General features: G+C 35.4%; 1 protein-coding gene across 1 annotated transcript; it reads right to left on the bottom strand.

Moving 5' to 3' along the window:
* Nucleotides 1–4658: 4658 nt before the first annotated feature.
* BET1 (Bet1 golgi vesicular membrane trafficking protein) lies at nucleotides 4659–13135 on the bottom strand. Its single transcript, XM_079151500.1, has 4 exons — nucleotides 12961–13135; nucleotides 9712–9836; nucleotides 7359–7415; nucleotides 4659–5800 (listed from the first exon to the last, which is right to left on the bottom strand). Exons 1-4 carry the CDS (start codon nucleotides 12977–12979, stop codon nucleotides 5645–5647), a joined length of 357 nt encoding a protein of 118 aa, XP_079007626.1. The 5' UTR covers nucleotides 12980–13135; the 3' UTR covers nucleotides 4659–5644.
* Between the last annotated feature and the right edge of the window lie 319 nt (nucleotides 13136–13454).

Raw genomic sequence — 13454 nt, 5'->3', positions numbered from 1 at the left:
TTTATCTTATGTGCTTTAAAGCAAATAGATTATTAAATAATGCAGAAAGCTTAATTAGTACCAGGTTCTAGGACTATTTATCAATCAATGAGATAAAATTGAGAAAGAATAATTATATTCTTTTCAAATATAAATTGATGACCTAAAAAGGTTTTTCTATTATATACTAACATTTGCTTTTTATACACTTTCTAAATGCTGTTTTATTATTTTTCTTTGCTCATTTCAAAATTCATTGTAGATATCAAAGAATTCAAAATACTAATAAAGCCAGATTCAGTAGTCGACATTCACATGAATCACAGTGATCACAGATACTTGGAAAAAAAACACAGTAGAAACTTTTTTATATTCAAATGTAGAACACTGATGCTTGTTGAAATTTTACAAGTTGAAATAATTAGTTTTTTAAAAATTAAGCATTAGTTTTTAAGTGCCATAAAGACTTCGTACTTAGATTTAAAACAGATAATGTCATTATATTTGAATTATCCTTTTAGTTACTAAAGTTATAAATGGATTACTGAGCTTCTATAAATTTTAAAGTCTCACACTAAAATTAGATTTGTTTTGTCAAAAACATTTTATGTATATTTCTAACTGTTCATTTTGAAGATTGACGAAAGGTAGGCTTGGACTTGGCACCAGCACATCTCTTCAGTTTTTACTGTAGTCCTTTTTGAAGGACTGGTGAAAAGTTCTTTTAAAAGGGTGAATAGTTTTGTGTGTAGTTGAACTCCTTGGCCAAGACAATTACAGAAATAAGGATATGCACAGAAAAAGCTGTATTGCAGCAGGCTAGAGACACCCCACCCAGAAGACCCTTACCATAATTAAGCAGAAACCCCCATCATATGTGTGGCATGTAAGTTCCTCTTAGCCTTTCAGAAAACTTTTTTATCAGCAAAAACTTCTGCAGAAGGGCATTGTGGTAGGTAGTTTCCTCTTTTTGTAAATGCCAGGTTTGCAAAAACCAAAACCAAAACCAAAACCAAAAACTTATGAAACTTCTGTCTGGCCTAGAGGATGGATTAAAAAGCACTTGTCATGTGAACCTCTTAGCCTACCAACCCCGCCCCCCCATATAAAGTTCAAGGAATTTCTAGACTCATCATTCAGAGGAAAAATTTTTAGGTGATAGCCCCCTCTGAATCCTGCAGCCAATAAAACTGCTTCTTGGGAAAAATCTCTAGGTGCTCAGCCTCTTCTGTCCTACTTCAGTATAAAATTCATAGAATGATCCTGCAAGAATGTTTAAACATTTGACAAGAGGAAAATGCATGAAGAAAACCAAAATACCAATAACCCCCCACCTTTTTCTTATATTGTTATTACATAGTATTTGAACCACCAGGACAGGGAAGGTCAATAAATGTAGCAACAGTTTACACATACAAATTGAGAAAAAGTTGGCATATGAAATGTACAAATCAACTTCTAAGTGCCCCTTACCTTTGGAAAACATTATTCTTAAGTTAATTTATCTGTTTAATTTCATGTCTCTTGAGTTCTATCTATTACAATTTATTGAATTCTTATTATAATTTATTAGGGGAACAAATATCTTCCATATCTTTTTTAAAAAGACTATCAATCATCAACACAACAAGGGTATAGTGGAGCTAGTCTGTACCAGCTCATGAGAGCCAATTAATTGTACATGGACTTTCACAATGTTGCCTCCAAGGATGTCACTTTGGTGCTTGAAATCAAGTGTGGTGTATTTATACCAGGGAAATATAAAATTACTACAGATCAGGGCTCTTCCAGACCCCTCACCCACTCTGAGAACTGGTTTACCACTATACCATTGAATGAATATAAATATACAATGAAGTGAAATTAAGTTAGCTCAGAGTAAAAATCCAACATTTCAATTATGAAAATGTTTGAGAAGCTTTTTGTCCCCCCAAAGCAGATAACAGAATTTTAATGTGATTCTTATCAAAAGTAACTATGGTTTATTAAAATATTATCAAATATGTTCATCAGACAGATCAAATAGAGAGGAATATCTGTTGGCTGCTAAAACACTATGAAACCACAATAATTAATGGCAGGATACTAGTGCAAGGATAAAATATTGTTCGGAACAAAATACATATACTGGAGAAAGACCCTAATATATGCCATAACAATGGATAATAGATACCTCCAGAGATAGAAAACTTTCTCTCCCTTCAAACCTCTGCTTCCAGAAAGTTGAAAGCTCTGTTGGTCTCATTATAATAACCCAAACAAGTCCAATAAGCTTAAAAAATGTAGGTCTTAAAAAAATAATTCCATTAGATTGTTTAGGACACACACACACACACACACACACACACACACACACACAACCTAGATGAATAAAAATCCAGAAATTATGAACCTTTCCTAGAAAAGACATACAGCTGTTTTCATTTCTGGCAGTGTACTGAGAGGAGAATGCAGCCAAAATTCCAGCTGCTGTGTGCAGGCTGTTGTAAAAGATTAGAATTCCCAAGTACCCCAACCCAGACTGACAACAGCTATCACTGAGCATCCATTCTAAGTCTTTTCAAGTATTATTTCATTTATCATAATGTTCATGACTATATTACCACTATCTTTACACAATTTTTATTCCTGTTTTTCAGAGTTACTGGGATGGAGAGGTTATCAGCCCAAAGTCAGAACATGAATGGTGAGGCCAGGCTTTGTGTGCAGACAATAGCTTTCAGTCTTTCCCACAATGCTATTCTACTTCCAAGTAAATTGTTGAAGTTCATTCATCAGTATGGCTTGATGACACCATTTACTAAATAAATGAACCTAAACTAAGCACTTTTTCAACTTACTCTCAAAGAAGCGAATTCAATATATTTAATTTGAAATCAAAGAACACTGAAGAAAATTAGGAAAACAAGTTTATCTTATAGAACCAGACCTCTTTATGGATGCAAGTGCTTCAAAGTTCTGATACCTAAAATATTGCATATTTATCTTAGATTTAACATCTATTATCAGCTCAAGTAATATCAAAGAATTAACTCGAATGCTAATTTATTCTATCAATAATATGTGCAATTCTCCCTTTTCTCATTGTAGGAAACTATGCCTGGGATTCAATTATTTGCAATTGTGTTTGGCACACTTCCAAGGACTAACTCCTAGTGAAATGAAGTGACTAGATGTTTCTGGAAAACCTGGACATCTGCAATTTTTATGAATTGTTTTATGAATTTGTTTTACTATTTAAAATACAGAATATATAGTGCTCCATTCAGGACTCAAACACCTGCAAGCTTAATGCTTGAAAAAACATGTGAATATTTTATCTATTCAATTATTACAATCAACTTCTCAGAAACCTAGGGCAATAGTCCTTTACAGAATTAGCAATGGGCTTATAAATGCTTAAAGGATTAGAACTTTTTCATATTTGATATTTCCCCCAAATTTATTTCTGGGAATACTTTTTCCAGGGAGTCCCTAAGCAGAAGAAACAATGCTGGCAGAAGGATCCATCTTGGAGCAGAGACATGCCAGTGCTTCCAAAGGAGTTCCCTGCCTAACAGAATCTCAGCAAACACAATGATATGGAGGAGTGATATGAAAGACCAAGTTTTATGTAGTTCTTAAAAAAAAAAAAATCAAAATAAGAAATGAACCCTTGCAGTAATAAGAATTGCTTTTCCATCACTCCAAGCCCCTTTTCTTGAAATCTCTACCTCCCTACCTGATAATATCTAACTTTAAATGGAAATACTTTGCATTTCCATAAAATAGACAAATTTTAATACTGAAGTTCACCCTTCTTTTGACATCACTGGTTTTCCTAAGACTTTGATCTTTTCCATTCCTTTGGGGATTTTCCTGTGGTTTCATCTTCCAATAATTTTCTTTGGCTTTCTCTTCATCTCATTTTTTGCAAATTCGATTATTGACAGATTTGACTATTCCCTGAGTTCTGGTATAACATTATTGTCAGAGAGAACAGTTAAAATTTTCTTGAACCAATGAGTCATGCTCCAATTGCCTGACAGAAATAACTCACTTGAGTAATTCAAAGCCTAAAACCAACCTATTATCTTGCCCTTAAAATAACTCCCCTTTCTGACATTTAATTTCTGTTAATGATAGTGAGTACTAGCATGTATTAAGTGTGGAAATGATTATGGATTGATTATCACTTTCCACTACATTATCTCATCTACTTCTCACAACAATCGATAAAATAGGATGTGATGAAGAAACCAAGGTCTGAGCACGGAGCAACTGAGCAACTAAAGGGATGGAGATCTGAATGCAAGTCATCTAACTCAAACCAGTTGTCTCCATCCCACTCTCAGCCCTGCTTAAGTCACTTAACCCCTCTCAGTCTGGGGTTTTAACAGGGAAATAGAGGTCCAAATGATGACAAATGCAGTCAGAAAAAAATAAGGCTCAAATTGATAGGTAATGAGGAATAAAAAGAATTGAAAACAGTAAAACCAAAACGGACACATTCATAAGTAAAAACAAAAAGAATTAAGAGATCTTGGAAACTGCAGCCAAGATTTGCCTTGTGTTTCAAGCAAGTTCTGACATAATACAATATTAATTGCTTGATTTTGTTTAGAATCTGAGTTGTTATAACCATTTCTCAGGTCATCAAGACCATAAAAGAGATTTAAAGAAGCATCCAAATCAATTAATATATTTCAATACAAAATTTATTTTTTGAACCTCCAAAGTGGTAGCAATACAGAGCATTTTACAATATTTTAGTATTTCTTTTGCACCCAAAAATCCACCTTTGTATTTTGCTTTCTATAAACAAATACACTGGATTAAAACAATTCCTTTAACTCCAAGTTCAATGCTGAGTACTTTCAATGTTTTAAGCACATAATAAAACAGAGACAATTTTCTTGAACATTTTATTTCTACCCAGAGCTCAGCAATTACTTAACTTCACATTATTCTGTCACAATGATAATGGCCTACATAAGTAGCTAAAAGCATAAAACTACTATAAACTAAGTCAATGGAATTTATATTAATATAAAACAATAACTATGCTGATACACAGGTAGATTAGGCCCGACCAGACATATGCCCAATTACAAAGCTTTATTAAGGAGGGAAGTTCTTTGGACAAAAAGGGAAGAAGAGTCATTTGACCAAAAATTAAGAAGACTATAGGTAAAAAGAACTTAGTCTCCAATTGTAACCAAATGAAGGAGGAAGAGGGTGTACACCACCCCAAATGATGCAGCTGAGAAACACACAATTATCATCCCATCATAGACTGGCTCACTATGAACTGGGAATCAGGCTCTGTAGGCATTCTATTACTCTCCCACTAGTTTCCTTACATGGAATATAAACCTCCATTTATGGTAACAACAGGATATTAATCTGATAATTAGCAAACAATGGGGAAAAAAAGTTGGTAGAGCCCACTGATTCCAGGCCATATCAATACCCCTGAAAATAGGGGTTAAAATGAGTCAATAAGAAACAGTATTCAAAGAGCACTGTATTACCTAATGTGATTTATAAAACAAGCAAAATTCAGTAATCTTCAATGGAAAAAGCCATAATATTTCAAAATTAGGAATGTTTCGATGTTGATTTTTATCAAAGTGGCACTCCATACTATTAACTGGAACAAATTCCAAACTCACACTTACTTGCATCACCTCAGTTTAATAATCCCATAAATGACAAAAAAGACAAACAATGAAAACAACATCATATAGCACAGCAGCTTGGTTTGGCTCCCTCTGGATAAAATCTTCAGTTTTCCCATGGTTTTACCTAGAAATCCAGTTGTAGAATCAAATTGGGAATCCTATGAGAGGAGAGAGAAAAATAGTTAGATTCTATTATTCTACATGTGCACATTCAAGTAACTAAATACACTGTTATTAGTGTATATTTTCATTGACGGTTTTTGTGTTTAAACAATTCAGAGCTTGTTTATAACTCTGGATAATCAGCCTGATTACTCCATGCAAAATAAAGCAGTTCTCTCAATGAATAAAAAGCTCTTTCATTATCCAGTAGACATTTCTTTAAGTCCCACAGAGTAATTAAAAAATTCAAAACTATTTAGGTCTTCTTTCAATTATGTGGATTAAATATCACTAACAATAAGACAAACATTGTTAGAAACACTTAACAAGAATTTGTGCACTATCTTACAGGATTTTCCCCATCATTCACTGTAGCATTGCTTTCCAGGGTCAAATAGGTAACTGCTACCCAGAGGAGGAAAGCATTCAAAGTTTAATATGGTAAGTGGATAAATATTAAAATTTAATATGGTTAGCAGTTAAGATTCTTTTGTTTACATAGCTGACTTTGAAGTACAGTGGAGTCTACTAAATGTTAAAAGAGAATATCATGTATAGGGAAGAGGATGTGGTAAGGACTATAAATATGTGTGAAGAAAAACCACTTTTTCTATTGCTGGAAAAGTCCTTAAGACTAGGTGTGGATTAGAAATCTTACACTTCCACTGAAATCTCAATGTCCTCAGATGAAAAATCACTGACATAATGAAAAGACTTTGCATAGCTCAGTATCCATGTAGCTTATGCACTAAATACTTATGGCTCTTCACTGGAGTTATGCATCAGGATCACCTGTGATGCTCTTTACAAAATACACATACCTAGTTTCCTCCCCTTAAAATTTTGAAGCAGTTGACTTAGAGGGAGAGATAGGGATATGCATTTACAAGGAATTCACTAGGTGATTCTAGTACAAAGCTTAGAAAGAACACTGCTTTCAATGTCATACTGATTTTTGAAAAGTACAATTTTAAAATCATATGGAGAAACAAGGGAAAGTCCAGAGAAGTTTGACATCCAAAGTAAACATTAACAAATAAAAGAAGGCTCTAATAAGAAAAGATATATGTTGCTGTGCCTGTTTAGAAAAGAGATAAAGGGTTCTGGGCTATTCAGATCTATGAGGACTTTGTTCAGTAGTGAGCCTTAGGAAATTTGAGCAAAATAAATAAGTTTCCATTAAGTGGAAAACATTTGGTAGGTTGGATATAAAGTGCTTTTTGATTGTGTGGTTAATAAATTACCAGTTGTTTTTACCCATTGAAATTTCTAAGACCACTCAAAGCTTGGGTCTTTAATACTTTTTCTAAACACAGGGTTAAAGATACATTAGTTTCCACCTCTCTTCCTAATTATATATTTGTAAGATGAAAATACAAAAAAAAAATCATAACTATAACAAACTGATTAGATACAAATGGATGGGAAATCTAGAATTTATAATCTCTAGATCTCTTTCAAAATGGATAAAACTTAAAATATTATTCCTGATTAACAGACTAAATTTGAGAATATTAAATCAAATTTCTTAAAATTAAAATCATAACCACTTACCATTTCAGCTAATAGCTTATTCTGATTTTTAACTTCATGGCCTATTTCAATGGAAAGCTGTAAAGAAGAAAGCATACACATTACTACTCATATAAAGGTACTCAATTATCATAAAGTAAAAATAGTAATGCTATCCTAAGCATATACTTTTTCTCAAATTTAACTGTATTCTAGAAATATACAGTGCACCCTTTTCTCATACTTTGTCCACTGAAATTAACGAAAAATAAATTTAAACTTTCTACTTGTAATTATGGACAATTTCTATTTCATTCTGATTTCATTGCAATATTCAATCTATCTTTTAATTTTGGTGCACTCTTCTCCTGCTCTCTTATTCTTGCATGTTTTTCTCTCTACTTTATTCACACAAAAGCATTTATCTGTATATTTGAAAAGATATACAAGTACCCAAGTAAGCAATTCAAATCCAGAAATAAGTATTTCATATTTTCCTAATGAAATATGACATTGCTTTGAATATATGTCTAAACTGATGGTTTTGATTCTTAAAATATTTTTTCATTATAATATAATAAAAAAATGGGGAAAATTTTACATGTTAGTGTTATCTATATCCTAAAGCTATCAGAAAAGAGCATAAGCCTATATAAATAATAGCACAGGTAATTCAGCTGCCATGTAAAACAAAATCTTTAACACTTTTCACAACAAATTCATCAAAGGTTTCACTTCCAAGACATTTGAATAAATATAATCTACTAAAAATCTTGGTGAACCATTATAAGTACTGTTTTCAATTTAACTGGAAAGCATGTGGGATAATACTGATATAAAATGATATTTAGGATTCTAAAGATCAGAACATGAACTTTCCCCACAAATTTAGCAAATCAAAACTTATAAAGCTAGATGGCCCAAATCACTCAACTACTTTCAACAAATGCCATTCATGTCAAGGAAAGAAATTTCCAGGACATCATAGCTTTCTTCTAATAAGAAGTCTCAATTATTAACATTAGAGTTTTGTTTTATTTTGTATAAACCATTTAATTCTTGTGCCCTTTCACATGTCATATTTTCTAAATTATTAACATCATACAATATTGTTAGATTCACTGATCAACTCCTTTTGATTTAATATGACTTTGAAAACAATACTCTGTTTTAGAACATGATAGTCTCCAGGCTGAATATGATTTGATTTTCCAAAGACTGTACGGAAATACCAATTACGTTTTGGCAACACGGGCTTCTACTGAATACTTCAGAAGCATGTAACATGTTTATTGCAATGCAGAATCAATTACATGTACTATTAACATTTTTGTGTACTTCCTTATTCAATATAAATTTACTCAATTAACACCAGTGATGAGGAATTATGCTAGTTTCTATGTGGAATATAAAGTACAACAGAAAACCCTTCCTTCAGGTAAATTTCTTTTACACAGAAATAACACCAAAGCCAATCATTATATAATAAATGCTACAGAAATAGGTTCAAAAGGAAAAGAGTTACTTTGGATGTAGTGATCAGGTAAAGCTTGGGGGGTGCAACAAAGGAGGGTCTTTCAGGACGAGCACAACGTTAGTCAACATAAGGAAGAAGGGCATGACCATGGCAAAAGGTCAGTGTGATCAAAGAAATGGGATGGGATGGCAACAGCATACACAGGACACAGAGAGCACTCTCATTTGTCTAGCAGAAAGCCCATGTGGATTCTGCATGTGTGGGAAATCAGAAAAGTTGGAGCCCATCTTTGACAAGATAAAGAGTGTGAACTTTATTTGGTAAATCACAGAAGGCACCAAAGATTTCTTGGAGCACAGAATGCAATTTAAGAAATATAAAGATGACTGTGGCAATAGTATGAAGCTCAGGTCAGAATAGACAGGTTAAGAGGGTCTGTCTCTGGCTCACTTTGGAAACCAAACATAGCATTAGAAGCAGAGAAACAGAAAACAGATAGAAACACAGGAAAGCATATGACTTAGTGACTGAAATGACATTCAAAGGCAAAAACAAGGAAGACTATGATTTTTTTACCTTAGGAGACCAGAAAAAGGAAAAGAGCTACTGGAGGTGAAAGATGGAAAGCTCTAGTTAAGACATTAATGCAGAAAATATATACTATTTTTTAGATTTTACCATAAAAAAAATAGCCAGAATTTAAGAAAATATTGAAAATTCCATCTTTTGATTTGTCACATTTTCTAACCTACTTAAAGAACAGTCTAAATTTTGAGAGCATTTTGACCTTGCTAAACCACAGTATTTGAGTAACCAAATTCCTCAGTATGATGTCAATAAAAGTATATAGTTTATAAGTATATGATATACACATACAAACACCAATCAAAATGTGCACGGTGCCAGCTAGATACTTACAGATTTTATAGCAGTTACTTTGCTTCTAAGACTCTCAGTGAGTCTCTCATTCTCTTCTTCACAGGCACTGTACCCACTGTGAGCATAGCCATGGTTCCCATAGTTGCCAGGAGGTACTCCTTCACCTGCAAGGACCAGAGTCGCAAGGTTAGTGTAGCAAAACCAGAAACCACTTCTGAAAGTTTAATAGGAAAGAACCAAAAAAGACCCCTGGAGGGCGTTGCAGACCACGTATGTCTATAATATTCATACTCCAAGTGAATTTTTAAAATTTATAAACAGAGATCAAAACAATTCTTTCCATTACCTCTCTTAAACAAAGAACATTCAGTTCACTTCAATACACATTTATTAATCTCTTCCTGATTATCCAGAAGACACTAAAATAGGCACTGACATAGAAAGTTATTTGGTATACATTTCCTGCTCACTAGAAACATGTTTTAATAAAAGATTTAAAAGCATTAATATCAACTACCCACTGAAGAAATCTAGCTTTAAGGAAAGGAAGAAAACATAATGGGAGGGAAACTCTTGGCAGATGGATGGTCTTTCCCAGCATCTCTTTCTCTTAGTTGAATGGGAAAGAGCCAAGAGGTGAGGGGGAGAAGGGGACACAGTTGAAGTCCAAGGAGATGGAAAACTTATGGAGAACATTAGTTGAGAGTTCTGTGGCATTTCATTCATTCTTCAACAAATATTTGCGGAACTATGTATCAGATCAACTATTCTTTTCAGGTACTCCTTCTATGGTGCTTGTCTTCTGGGAATGGCTCCACCCCATCACCTTAATAAGGAACTTGGTATTCATTAGGCAAACAACAGGTGCAGTGAGCCTTAGTGAAATCCGAACATGAGTGTTTTGGGGGGTTGAAACAGGAAAGCACAGTTGAGGGTATTATTTAACCACATTTAAAAAAAATGATGTCATTAATTTTCTCAGTAAAGGAAGAAAAGGGGCTACTTGGTGAAGAATGGTGATCATTTGAAATAAACAGTAAAGAGAATAATGAAGAAAAGTGACCACGACTGCTCAAGATTGCTAGGAGGATAAAACCAACCTGGTTGCTGCAATATATTGTAATGATTTCAGTTCTCCCAGATGTGTGACCTTTCTATAGAAGAACTCAATGGCCTGAGTTAACTCTTAAAAAGTCACACTTTAAGACTGATCTAGAGCTGAAAGTTTACAGCACTGGGGCTGGAGAAAAACAGAGCCCCAAAAGTTTGAGATTGCTTGCCAAAAGAATGGCTGAAGTATATATATGGATTATGAGAACTCTATCCATGAGATTCTAATTTAATTGGTCTGAGCTGGAATCCAGGTAACAATAATTTTTAAAAACTTCCTGGGTAATTCTAATAAACAGTTGGGCTGGGAACCACCATTTCTCAAGTCTATTTCTTGAGATTTAACAAGGCACAAAAACATTCAAATGGGCAATAATATAAACCCTTGGCCTGGTAGTTGTCTAATAATATAAATCCTTGGCCTGGCACTTGTGCAAAAATCTCCACAATGTGCACTCATATCCCCTACTTCAATCAGAAATGGTTTCGTTTGTTTGTTATTTCCGCTATCCCACAGTGCTGGGGACTCAAACCCAGGCCTCCAGCATGTGAGTCAGGCACTCTACGTGGTGGGCTATGTCGCCAGCACTCCCCTACTTCAATCAAACTAATTTAATCATCATCATCTCTTGAACACATCATTTATAGTTCCAGTGCTATACTTTTTAAAAAAGTTTTTGGTCATCCTCCCATTTAGAACTTACTTCTCCCTCTCTCCACTATTCAAAGTCTAGTTTAAGTTCCTATGTTTCCGCAAAGTACATAGTGATCCATCTCTGCAATCTCAGAGACATTCATTATCTGCAGAACTTATGTGGTATTTGGATGTCTAGCTACCACTTTTGTACCATAATTTATCTTTGCACATAGTCCTACTCCAGCTAGATTGGAAAGCTTTGGGGAGCATAAACAAGGTGACATATGACTATGTAGTTAAAGCTTATTTAATAGCACAATGTTTGTTCAAAATCAGTTTTTTTCCTCTTTATGACCTGGACCACTTTCTTTTCTCTTCTCTTTTTAGGGCTTGAACCCATGGATACTTAACCATTGAACCACATCCCCAGTCCCTTTTTAAAATTATTGTTAATTTTGAGACATGGTCTTACTAAGTTGCTGAGGCTGGCCTCCAACCAGGATTCATTTTGCCTCAGCCTCCCAAATTGCTGGGATTACAGGCATGTGCCACCATACCTGGCTTGGACCACTTTCTTTCTATGATCCAAGTATTCATAAAAATTGCATGAAAACCTGTTTCTCATAGTATGATTTATTAATAATCAATGTATAAGTCTACAGTACTGGCAACCTTACTAACTTTAAATAGCCAACACTTTAGAAAACTCTATTTTTTCCCCTTTTCCATCTTACAATGAATAAGAATGGTAACATCTTTTTTTCAAATGTTTCATGTTTTTTCCCTCAAATATGCTGTCCTCTGATTTAGTAGTTTTCTTTATTAAAAAAAAAAAAAGTTTCTTAATACAGAGCTTAGGACCAGAAAATGCTGTTTTAATAGTTGTGTGTCATCATAAGGGCCCATAATCTCCTTGGGCCTAACTTATTCCTGCTGCTTGATATGCCGGCTTCCTTAATTCACAAAGTCAAGAACAAACCTTATCACATTCTACTTACTGCCTTAACAGTGGCACGTTCAGGTAAGAAACGTTCTAGGTAAAAATCGCCTTTGACCCAGATCTTACATACCAGGGACCTGAATAATAACGACACGTACATTTACCTTTGTAACTCACTGTTACCAACATAATCATTAGCAGTGTGCTTAGCAGGTAACACCCACTCTTAGAGCAGCGAAAGAGAAACCAGAACTAGGCTTTGGGAAATTGAGCAGTTTCCATAACCACTGCTCTGACAGACAACACTAAAAACCTCCACTATTAAGTTGACACTAGTACATAACCCACCCCCCACCCCCGACCTACTCCCTCTAACCTACCATCCAAACTTGGTTCTGAATTGGACTTAAGAAACTCCCTAGGACCTGGGACAAATTATGTGTTTCCATTCGGCATTGCCTCTAAAGATCACCTTCAAATATCCCACTTTCTGGTCCCAATGCCAGTGACAGGAGATAGTCGAGATCCTCCCACACCCCTATGCCTCCCAGCACGGCTGGTTCTAGGGTCCCCAAACTTCGAACCTCAGCCCTCTTCTTACCCAGGCCTGCACGCCTCATCCTGCCAGAGGAAGGAGGGAAAGGTGGGCGAGAGAGACGTGGGTAGGAAATGGCCAAAGTCACCCGGACCTCGTCTTCAGTCCCAGGGCCCCGCGCAACATCAACTTCTTGCCCCAAAGCGCCACGACATCAGAGGAGCCTAAACACCGCGCTGGATGATGGCGTCATCTGCGCGCTTATTGGTGTCCTGCGAGGAGGGTTGCATGGCATTCTGGGAAATGTAGTTCACGAACGACGAGGACCGTGGGGAGGGGGGCGTGGCGCGAGCCCGTTTCTACAGCGGGCGGGGCTTCCGGAAGAGCCACTGCCGACCGTGGCCCCTGCTCCAGCTTTCAGACCTTGGATCTCTGGTGCTGCGCCGCCTGCAGATCCTTGATTTCAGAAGTTGGCAGTCCAAGTTTAACCAGCCATGAGGAGATGGGTTGACTGATCGTTCCTAATTCAGCCTACTCCCGTTCACGCCCGGAGTCAAATC

The sequence above is a fragment of the Sciurus vulgaris genome, assembly GCF_902686455.1.
Source record: "Sciurus vulgaris genome assembly, chromosome: 8".
Classification (NCBI taxonomy): domain Eukaryota; kingdom Metazoa; phylum Chordata; class Mammalia; order Rodentia; family Sciuridae; genus Sciurus; species Sciurus vulgaris.
This window is presented reverse-complemented; position numbering and strand designations above follow the sequence as displayed.

Excerpts from the sequence above, each read along its gene's own strand:
- BET1 (XM_079151500.1), bottom strand. Across the intron at positions 7,416-9,711 it reads AAGTAACTGCTATAAAATCT|CTTTCCATTGAAATAGGCCA; the intron begins GTAAGTATCTAG and ends TCTTCTTTACAG. Across the intron at positions 5,801-7,358 it reads ATAAGCTATTAGCTGAAATG|GATTCCCAATTTGATTCTAC; the intron begins GTAAGTGGTTAT and ends CTCCTCTCATAG.